At 39.0% G+C, this 11,713-nt stretch overlaps 1 protein-coding gene across 1 annotated transcript; it reads left to right on the top strand.

Annotated features, from left to right (window-relative positions):
* The first annotated feature begins 953 nt into the window (after nucleotides 1–953).
* LOC102034802 (cryptic protein-like) lies at nucleotides 954–4,597 on the top strand. Its single transcript, XM_005426900.2, has 6 exons — nucleotides 954–988; nucleotides 1,148–1,197; nucleotides 1,311–1,487; nucleotides 2,357–2,471; nucleotides 2,579–2,688; nucleotides 4,473–4,597. Exons 1-6 carry the CDS (start codon nucleotides 966–968, stop codon nucleotides 4,595–4,597), a joined length of 600 nt encoding a protein of 199 aa, XP_005426957.1. The 5' UTR covers nucleotides 954–965.
* Nucleotides 4,598–11,713: the final 7,116 nt, after the last annotated feature.

Raw genomic sequence — 11,713 nt, 5'->3', positions numbered from 1 at the left:
CACAACTTAAGTAAAGGCCGTGTGCATTTGGTGGTACAAAATGTGGAAATGTGATGAGAAAAGCCTGCACAGAGCTATTTTTTAGCACTGCCCAGCTGCAGGCCTTTTTGCTCACGATACTGAGCCATGGCAAAGCCATGTGAGTGGTCCTAGCCCATTTCAGTACACACAATAAATTATATCTAGGTATCTGCTGATACTGCATAAACTCAGACTAGGAATACCCACTAATGGGCCTGATTTTACTAACAGTAAAAATTTTCAGAAAATGTTTCAAAAGGTTATTAACAGCTCTGGTGAGACAACAATCCTCCCTCAAGGACCTTATACTGCTTTTTCCAGTATTTTTAGTAGAAATCTCAAAAGCAGGTTTTAAGGATCTCTGCTGCAAAGTAGTACAATCTCATAAAGCAGATCCCTCGTGGAAAACCCTGCAGAGACAAGGCATGTAGGTAGAGCTGAGGCTTTTTAACCTTCCTCATATATATCTACTCCCGTTTACGATATACCTATTGCAGTTCTGATTAATGATTGTTTGTTTGTTTGTTTGTTTGTTTTTGCTATGTACTATACGGTGATGCAAAGTTTTCTGTCTTGAGAAACGCACTGGGCCTGAGATCTTCCGGCCTTGGGCTTTTGGCAGTGCTCATGGGCTCTTAAGTCTCCCCCCCACCTTGCTCCACCCTCCAGCAGCGCATGTAAATCGAGGGCTGGCCAGGGAGTCCCAGCCCCGAGGGATGTTCCTGGCGCCCGGGCATGGCTCAGACAGCGGCATGGCTGGAGACTGAGCCTTGGTGCAAGCTGGACAGCAGGAGGGAAATTCCGCCAGTCCCGCTTTCCCTGTCCATCGGTGTCTGCGGTGTGAGGACTGCTGCATGCAACAGCCTGAAGTAGAGGGCTCTGGACGTCTTCCTTCTGCTCAAGCTCTCCCGGAGGACCTCACGGCTATTTCTGGCTGCAGGAAAATGTACTGGGGAAATCATGTTAGGTAAGCTCGCTTGAGATGTCGGGGACCCTCTCTAGCCAGGGATGCTCATTCCTTTCAAAAGTTCACATACTTACCATTCGTTTTAGTGTTTGTGTCTTATAAGCGCAAATTTACTTCTCATTTGATCTTTTTTTTTCTCTCTTTTTTATTTTTTTACAGAATTCTTTTCACTGTGACTCTGGTCTGGCAGGCTGTTCATTTAGAAAAAAGTAAGTGAACTTCATATTTCTCCCCGCTCCGCTGTGTTTTTCTTCTACATTTACAGCATGCATTTCTTCATCACAAACTACCTTTCCCTTACATATTTGCACTTCTTGTCAAGGCCCTGAAAAAGAAGAACAGAAAGGAGTTGTGAAAGGTCTCAATGCTACAGCCCAAAAGCAGCAGCCCAAGAACGAAGGGACCTTTACAAATGCGCTCAGTGATATGAATCAGAGTTACGAAAGTAAAAGGCAACAGAGTTCCAGGTCTTTAGTACCTTTCACTGGAATTACAGAGAGTAAGTAACATTATTTTTGTAAACAATGACATAAAATTACTTTTAAAAATTTTAATATAGTATTGCTTTAACTGTTGTCCTGGAAGATTCCAGCCTATTAGTTTTCTGTGACCACCCATTTCAATTATATCCATGGCCACTTAGTAAGTGGTGATAAAAATTTAAGGTAGAACTGAAGATCTCTCACTTGCAAAATTGTTAAGGAAAAACAAAGAAGAATACTAAGAATGAAGAAGTGCTTGGCACTTCGTGTTTACAAGAGCATCTGTAAAATTTTGTAACATTCTGTTCATTTTTTAGATTTCACGATATCTAATGGCCATAAAAAATGTTACTTTTATAAAAAAGGTTTGAGCTACCTGAAAGCAACAGTACTAACAGGAAAAAAAAAATTATTCTGTTTTTTTTCCATATACAAAGTTTTAGATTGATGCTCAACCCCAGGAGTCTGAGAAAGGTTTAAGGGAGCATTTCCTCCACCTCAAAACCAAGTAACTTCCCAGTTTTTATTAAAAAATAAGTATCACTTCCCAATAAAAATGCCCCATTTCTTAGTGTGATTGCAACCTGCATCTGTCAAAGTGAAATATTTCACTTGAGCACATCCTACTGCTACAGAATTTGTCAGGCGTTGCTTCTTCACCATCCTGTAATCCCTAGCAGCTTGTTTCTAATCCTTAACTAAACAAACTGGGTTTAGCTGAGCAAACACTACTAACAGGCATATAATTTTATTGTCTCTGAAGACAATAAAACTAGATATCCTTAAGAGACTTTGGCAACTGGAGAGACCTGAGGGAACAAGTGAGGAAAAGGTGAGGTTCAGAGCCCCTGAGATGCTTGTTAACCTCTGTAATATTGTCTTGCAGGTAAAAAACTGAACAGACGCTGCTGCCAGAATGGAGGGACTTGTATCCTGGGGACCTTCTGTGCCTGCCTGAAGTACTTCACCGGCAGACACTGTGAATATGATGAGCGGCTAGGGTAAAAAAAACCAGTCCAAAATCAGAGGAGATGAGTGTGGTGCTCTGAAGGGTTGCTTTCTGTGATGGGATCAGGGACGTACCAAATGTCTCCCTTGTCGTTGACAGAAACTGCGGCAGCATTCCCCACGGCATCTGGGTGCTGAAGGACTGCTGGCTTTGTCGGTGTGCCTATGGTACACTGCACTGTCTCTCAGAAATAAGGCAGAGTAACTGCGGTAAGAAATGGCATTAAATCAAACATTTTTAACTCCTGGGTGACACAATTGCCTTCTGCAGTGGTGGGGTACTTGGAGGATGCAGTATGTGCACTAGTTGGACTTCTGCAGTGGGTTGCTTTGCTTTAGAGAATGAATTAGTGAGACAGTAAAAAGCACTGCTCTTTGACTACATAGTACAGCACAAAAGACACTTTCAGATATTCATAATTCTGTACAGTAGGAAACTTTCCACCATTCTAATTGAAGGTTACAGAGGTTAAACACTTCTGGTTCAGCAAAATCTGTACACCTATGACTTCCCACTTAACCAGGACAATTTCTACAACTAAACTAAATCCAAGCACAAAACATGTTTCTAAGGCAAAGAGAAAAAACAGTAGTATATATTGGTGTAGAGGAAGTAGAAACTGGTATTTCACTAGAGAAAAAAGTTGTGTCTACTAAACACACAGAATCATCAATCATCATGCTTAAATGACTCAAAACTAATCTGAATGTTTTTTTAAGGTCTGTATCTCAATCTTCAGAATATTCTTGTGTGAGTTGTAAGTCTGAACACACTCCTCACTAAAAAATATATAACCATAATCCTGATCAGTGTAAAGTAGTGCCACCTAGTCTCCTCAAAAGCATTCCACCATTTTAAGTGAAGTCTTGCGCCATCAGCCTGTGAAATTCCCTGAATAAATGGTTGAATATTTTTGAGAACAGTCTGTCAACTAGCATGAGGATTTAAAGAATTGCTATACTGGTATTATTTTCCATGGAGAACTGACTGATCCAGACTGTTCTCAATACTTTTGAGATCACTAATAAGGATTTAATAATATTTTCGCTTCTGTGGCAAAATCAGTGCAAAATATTCTTGCCCTTTCCACCCATATCTCAATCTCATCTTGCACTTTAGTTCACTTGTGCCAATATCACTTCTTAGCAGGGTAAGAAAAGAACCGACTTAAAGGATTTCAAGACTCATTTGCACCCCAAGCAGCCTCTTGTTTCCTGACCAGATTCCTACCTGAGTATCAATGCCTTAAAGCTGTGACTTCTGAGTTGCAGCACCAACTCAGATGTAAATCAAAACATTAAAAAGGTGACATTCCTACCTTTGTAACCCTAGACAGAAAAAAAAAATCCACCAGAACTGCTTTTTCCTTGAAGCGTTCTGTATTGAGCAGTTATATGTGTCATACAACTTGCTCATTGAACTCTTTACGTGTTCACCTTTTAATCAGCCCTATTTCTCCTCATTACTGGAGCAAAAGACATAATGGGTCTCCCTGTGCTCTGTAAAAGCAATCAACTCCTTGCTACTCTTGAACTCAATTTAGGAAAGACAATAAAGGTCTCGGCAGAGAATCCTTTGAGCAGGGACTCCGTGGCTTTCACGTACAAGAGGGTATGGTTTCTCTTCTTTTGCTAAAAGCTAACTCCCTTGCTAAGGGAAGGGTTAAAAGGCGACATTCAGGCTACAGTGCTTACCTCTTGTGAAGTTCTTCCTCTTGCTTTTGCTTGGTATTTACTTTTGATTATTCTGAGATTAATGCCTGCAAGAGCTGATAAGTGCTATCAGTTGCTCCTCAAACGATCATTGATGGGACATCTATTTACATCTCTCCCCTGAGAATAGTCCCTTTGATTGGCTTTAACAGCTGGTACCTTTAACTTAAGTACCTGTGAGATGTCAGAGGAGTTTTCAAGTACGTTGAAAAACCTTATGTTTTCAAATTTACATACTTACTTATTAACCATTTTATTTTCTTGATTTTATTTCTTTTAAGAACTGACATCGGAAACAGAGGAAATTATCAGGCTGTATTCTAATGGTTTAAGATTACAGCAAACAGTGTTTTCAGTCACTTGCCTGCTCGCCGTCCTCTGGAGTTCTGCTAGCTGGCAGTTGTGAAACTGGACAAGTGGAAATATTCAGGGTTGATACAGCCCTCACCATGAATCATACATTTCTTCTATGAGCTACAGAAGACTCTTCTACCTGCATGTTGGAGGCAGATTAAGGTGTATTAGTTAATGCTGAAATACATGGGTTATTATAAATTCAGATTATATGAATGTGAAGTATTTATTATTCTATTATTATATTAATACTGCTATCAACGTCTGATTCTAACGATCTTTATTTTCAAAATACTGCTCTTCCAGTGGAAGCAACCCCCCCCAATATTCTATGCCTGAAGTATTGTAAGTTATAGTAATTTCCTTTGTACACAGTACAACTCATATAACAAATAAAACTGATTTCATTTCTGAAAACTTTTTGTTTAACTTTATTTAAACTTGAAAATTCTTATCTACCATTTGTCATTATATTTTATCTTGTAAGAAAAGCACAGGGGAGAATGAGCAAACAGTAATTTGACACCGTAAGGAGGGGTTTAAGAGTAGATATCTTTCAAGCTCTAATACAAAGAATTGTAAAAGTTACATAGTCTTTCTTCTTCTTTCTTCTTCTTTCTTATTCATTACAGCAAAATTGAATATATGCATAATCTGCATGGCAGGAATCATATGTCTATTAAGAACACATAAGTGATGTTTATTTGTCTTTTGGGGTTTACTTTATATCCTAGAAATATGAATGTCTCCTTTTTTAAAGTGACAGCAAAGGGCAACTTTGTTTAACTTTTTCTACAGCAATAACCAATTATATATTGATTTTTATATAATTTAAAAATTAGTATATCTAGGCTGTAAAATATAAAATGTTTGTAAGTGCATTTTAATGCAAGTTTATAAAGCAGAAACAGGTTTGTTTTGAAAAAAAATGCAAAGATAAACCTAAAATGTATCTTTATCCTTTTGGAGTGGAGCTACCACATTGAAACAATCAGATTCATAATTTCATTTAATAAAAAAGCATTACTGATAAAGAAAATTCTTAATGTCTTTTAAAAATTCCATATATTTAATCCTCAAAATTTTAATCCTTTCTTATTTATTTGGTGCTGCAAATCGAGACAATCCAGTTCTTAAGCAGAAAAGGATGCAATACCAACAAATGATATAATGTAGTGCCTGCCTTTAGATATATGACTACTCAGAATCAGACTTTTATAGAGTAATTTTTTAAAAACATATTCATGTTTAATACTGCAAGTATTCAGACTACTCCTTCCCATCTCGAGACTTGTGCTGAGAGACAAGGCTTCTCACACTTCACATAAGATACACTAAACTAGAAATGGTCCTTTTCCCATTATTTCACACAAATTGGTCTGTACCCATCAGCGTGTGTTTCCACAGACAATCTTAGGATATAAGTAAATATCAAAGAGAGCAGCTGGAGGAAAATAGCTGTGCCTTTATTTAACAGATGCTGAAATTTCCATCTTGGTTTGCCATAAAGCATACCTGAGAAGTCTGTAATACAGCTTGTAATGTGATTCAAATAGTCTTTACTTTTTAAAGGAAAATACATAGCACAGTAAAAATACATCTAAAGTAATAATTATTTTTTATCCCTGTAGAAAGCATACAGAGCCATTAAAGATTGCAATTAACAAAAGAAAAAGTGTTTTAATACAGGTTTTACAACAGAACAGCTATTTCTGTTTCAATAACACCCACAGCAGATTTAATCATGAAAAACTGAACTGGAATAACTCCGTATGTAGATAAGCCTATGTGCCTGCAAGAGTCACCCCGATGAGGCTATTCATTATTGTGTTGGTCTGATTTGCAGAATTAGACCAACTGAAATGTCTAGCAAAATTGTATTTTCCTGCCATACCAAAAGATTAGTGCAGAGCATCAAATTAGATGCATGTTCCTGTTCCTACAGTCTCAAAGTATTGCATGGGGAACTTAGATGCATAAGTAGTTTTAATCATGTCAGTGCAATTTATTACTGACTGAATGCCAGAATTTGAAAATTTTCTCTGGATGAAAAAACAGAGTTTTTGTTTGTCTCATTTTAAGATAAGAATTCTCTTTCTATCTTATCCCATTGCATTCTGTTACTGGAAAACCTGAAAATTCTGCTTCAGGATGGTTTTATATCAACCATACTATGGCAAAACTACTCCCTTAGTGTCAGCTCTGGATGATATTCATCTTGTCTTTTTGTCAGAGCTCTGGAATTGGTGAGACATAGGTAGAAGTCCAGTCTGTGTTTCTCACATACCTCTGAAGCAGAGGCAGCCACAGGAGTCGAATTAGAAGAAAAACCTATCTCCTTAAGTTAAAGAAAAACAAGAAGAGTGGAAAATGAAAAAGCATGCAGAAGCTGTCCCATGCATAGTCTCTTTTGCAAATAAAAATGTAACTTAGAGGGAGGAAAACAGAAAGCACTGAGGAACAAAGGAAAGCATACAGTCACAATCTTTGCTTGGGTTAAAACTGTCTCCGCTTTTATCTGTCTCCAGCTGTCTGCAAGAGCAGATAAAAGAAAGCATTATTTTCCTCCCCTGTTACCATCTAGGCCTGGCCTACCTTCTAACAGTGCAATTACAGGCACTTTGCTAAGGTTTGTTTATAGCAAACAGCAATGCTTACTCTTCAGCTTCATGCTAACTCACAGACCACTCTGTCAAACATGGCACATCCCAGCAAAGTAGACATCTGTCGCTGCAAGTTCATGCATGTGCCTTCTCTATATACAGCCATATTTGTGCAGCAGGAAGACCCTCAAAGAGAAGTATTTATCAGATGATCCACAGGGCCCCAGAGCCCAAGATCTTTTCCTCCTCGCAGCTGACTCCAGAACTAAAACAAATGGTGCTGCCTGCAGCTGGCCTTAGTGGCTTCTCCCTTGCAATTGCTCCAGCCTCCATCACTCCTAGGGGCATGCCACAGCTGATAAGAGCCCAAACCGGGTAAGAAGGTGGTGGAGAGACTGCCTTCTCTGCAGCCAAGAGCCCTGGAGCTGGAGCTCTGCTGCTAGGCACAGACCTGCAGGGGGATGCTGCCATCTGCCCTTAACACACTGCCTGTTTAAAGGAAGGAATTCGTTTTGCATAAGGCCACGTAGTGCACCGAGGCACACACACAAACCTGTAAAAGCTAACTTTGAGGTACCAGATACTGAGGAAGTGTCACTTACATGTCTCTCTGAGTATCTGATGGTTATCTCCTGAGATTACTTTATTCCCATCAAGGAGATACAGGTTTCTGTTGCCTCTGAGAAGTGTTAATGGTACCTATAGGTGCCAATAGCCTTCTCTCACCTAGAGAGAAGCCAGGCAAAACAGAATTAGAAGCAATTTCCCACACTTGTTTATGCAGAGTTATTTGGGGGTCCTTTTTATTTTTAATCGGCATATTTGAGATTGCTAAAGTTGTATTTTGCTATTCATCTTTCATTAACTCTCATAGTGTCAGGTCATTACACCTACAAATTTCATACACCCGAGCAAATATTCAGCACCTTTATATTTTGTCTTCCATCAGTTGGAAGGGTAATATAATACAGCAGGCTGGCTCACGTGTTGAGTAGCCCTGTGAATTAGAATCACATAATAATAGAATATTCTGATTTGGAAGGTACCCACAAGGACCATCAAGTCCAACTCCTGTATCCACACAGGAGAAGCTAAAAGTTAAAGCATATATTTAGGAGCATTTTCCAAAGTTATAGGTGTATATCTTATGGAGACCTATCTAGCTACCCTGCAATCATCTTCTCTAATTCACCGTCTGCCTCATCTTTTACAGCATAGTCATGTACAAGCATGGGAGACTTAACGACAACACAGCAGCTGTATACTTGCCCTCTGCAAAATTACCTAGCTTTGTGCATACTCCTTGTGATTGCAAAGCACCTTCTTGGTCAGAGAAGATATTAAAACCTGTAATTCCCTCTGCATTTGGCTGATTGACCTTGCCCTTGGCTTATGCTGCTGTGAGGGTGACTTCTTGATAAGGCCGTGAAGCTGCCATATGTCACTGGAATAAAACCAGATGCCTTATGCATGTTGGGTCTAGCATTTTTCTTCAGGTGCATGTGGGTACAGAAATAGCCTTCATTAGCAGCTGTCTTCATCTGCTGCAACCCAACCATATCTTTACAAAACTACAACTTCTAATCAAACTGAAGTGAGGCTTCAGTTCAGGTACTATTTGTTTGATAACATTTGGATGAAATGCTGGGAATGTACTATGAGGGCAAAAGCACTGGTAAAGTCTCAAAAGCAAACAGCCAGAAAGGCACTGGCATTACAGCTAAAGGAAGCACACTGTCCAGCTGAGCCTCCAGCAGCTGATCCCAAGGACTCAGATCTCTTTCTCTGACAGCTGAGATACTTCTCTGAGCTTCACACTTTGTCTGGGGCATAGCTTGTCACCTTTCACTGGCTTTCTGTGAGCAGAAATAGGCATTCAACCTGTGAAGCTCCAAATCAAAGAACTGGGTCTGGCAGGACTATGACAGTCATTTTCAATGCATCCTCACAGAGTTTTCTGTCACTGGACAGCAAACAGCGCTGAACATTAAATTCCTTTGTAGGCATGGCACATAACATCCTGCATCTCTTACCAGCAATGTGTCATTCTGCCTGTTCTCTACAATACAATGTTTGTATCTTCCCAATAAACAGAAAGATTCCTTTGATCCATCCTACTTATAAATCATTACAAAATATTATAAACAAGAATAAATCTCATATATGCATATATATGAGAAAGAAACAAAAGAACAAAGAAACTTTTTTCTCACCAAAGCAACAAATAGCTCTATCTCCTGTGCTGACATAAAAGCTCTTGTCAAATTCTAGGAAGTTCTGTGGGGAAAATTGTGTTTCATGTTTTTGAATCACCCAGATTAAGTCCTTTCAAAAATATGAAAAGGAGTATCAGGAAAAAAATTAATTAAAGATAAAGAAGAGGTACAATGCTGAAAAGACACTATTCGCAAAAGCATTTTTATGCACCACAAGCAGAGAGTCAGGATCAAAAATAAAAATTTGTGTCAAAGAACCTTCCCACCTGATTCTGTACATGAATTCTTTTAAAGAGTGTTTCTTGGACAAAAACCTTTTTAAAAAAACCCAAAAGATTATCAGACTTGTCAAGTCCTATGCTTACATGTCAGTCTTGTTCTTCCAATCCCCACATTATGTTTCCTCAACTCAAATTTGTTTAATATAGCACCAGTACTGAAGATACTTCTTATACAAGAAGGATATCTCCTGGAAAACAATGTGCCTATACACCTAATTAGCTTTGAAGGTGTGTTATGAAGGCCATGTGATGTTAAAATGGGTTGAGCTCGGTTTTCCTCTCTGTTAGGCTGGTGTTGGTTTGCTAAATCATGTCAATAACATGATGCATTTTGGTAACAGAGACAGAAATTTCTTATTGCTTTTAACATCAGTCTTTAGTGGAAATAAGATATACTGCAGCATGTTCTTTGCTCTGTGTCTCTGCCTTCCACTGCTCTTCACAGAGGCTATACCCCAGCACCCTCTGTGTGGACATTCTCTGAGTAGAAAAAGACTTATGCAGATATGCTGTGCAGTATGTCTCCAGCAGTGCACGCAATAATTCTTATGTGTGTTCTTCTTTTATCTCGGTGCACATGATATGCTTATCACTAGTTATGCTAACCAAAAACAACTGCAAAAGTTCAGCAGCGTTAAAATATATGGAGGCCAAACTCCAGTCCAACAACTCAGGGAATCGCAGAACAGGGGATCACCCATGCAGGTAAAACGAAGTAGCAAATATGAATTCAAGAGGCCAAGTATATATACCCAGTGTTGCAACCTTCTCAAATAGTTTGAGTAGACAACAGGACTACAGAGGCATGCGTCCTCTGTCATCTTTGTAGTTGTATCATCCACAGTCAGACAGGTCCATTCACTTATCCATCTGAAATGTTCTTTTCTCATTCTATTGGCTTAATTCCCAGATCTTTGCTGACAGAGGGATGCAGCAGAGACATGCAGCAAAAGTGAAGGGGGACCCACAGCTAGACAAGCCAAAACTGGTTTTGGAACCACTGCTTTAATGTTAACAGCTTAGTTAGAAAGATTGTCAGTCTTAGCTTCAAAAAGACATCAACATGCAAAGACAATGTGAAAACTAAATGCTAATGGGCAAAAAATCTGCTCCTGAGTTTCCATTATAGTATCTAAGCAGTACAAAATCCCATGGGAACAAGAGAAAAAGATCATTATTTACTTGGCAGTAGTGACACCATTAACAGAATATTACATAGCCTTTTGTAATCTTCTCGTTGTAAATGATGCTGAAATGTGTAGAAGTTTCAGGAAAAAAATAGACAGGTGTGATTTAACATACAAAAATAGACACTCCAGTGAAAGATGTAGCAAATTCAGTTAATTATGAAAGCAAGAATTATGAGTAACTTGTTCTCCCAGAGGATCACATGGGAAGATACTGAAGCCCATAAGTTTATTAAAATGACAGAGCCATTTTTACTGTTTTACACAGAACTACCCCAATGCAGACAGTGTAGCTTTCACCAGGAGACAAAAATGCCAGTGTTAACACCAGTGTTAAGAATTTAGATTCACTTAGTATTTGCAGAAAAGCTGTTTGTTAAAAGTCTATCAAGCAAACGAACTGGCATGAATGTTGGGGAGTGTGTGTACGTGTCCAGCAAATGAAGGCAGTTCTGGAGCAGGCTTTGATGTCACAATCAATGGAGGTTCCACAAGTGAAGAAAGAGAAATCCTGAAGAAAACAAGAGAAGAATATGAGGTATTATTAGGTAGCTGTGGGCTGATTAATTGTAAACACTAACATTAAAAGCCATGTACACGAATTGCAATCAGCACCATTGTGTTAAAACACAGCTATATCATTTGCAGTGTGTAGCCTCTAGTGTGCCTACAAGCCCTGACCAAGGCTGAGATTTTTCTGTGCTGGGCACTGTGCAAGTGCACAGGAAGAGTGAACCCACCCTCAGCAATTGATACACTGGTGGATTATTTTCTTACAGTTAACAGAGTACCTGCCACTCTGGCTCCATATTCCAAGACAAAATCCTTAGTGTGCACACACACCTACTTCAGTCATGTTTCATGAGTCCTGTTGGTTTTAA

Source organism: Geospiza fortis, unplaced genomic scaffold, assembly GCF_000277835.1.
Source record: "Geospiza fortis unplaced genomic scaffold, GeoFor_1.0 scaffold325, whole genome shotgun sequence".
NCBI classification, from domain to species: Eukaryota; Metazoa; Chordata; class Aves; order Passeriformes; family Thraupidae; genus Geospiza; species Geospiza fortis.
Note: the sequence above shows the minus strand (reverse complement) of the source record. Positions and strands in the feature narration are given on the sequence as shown.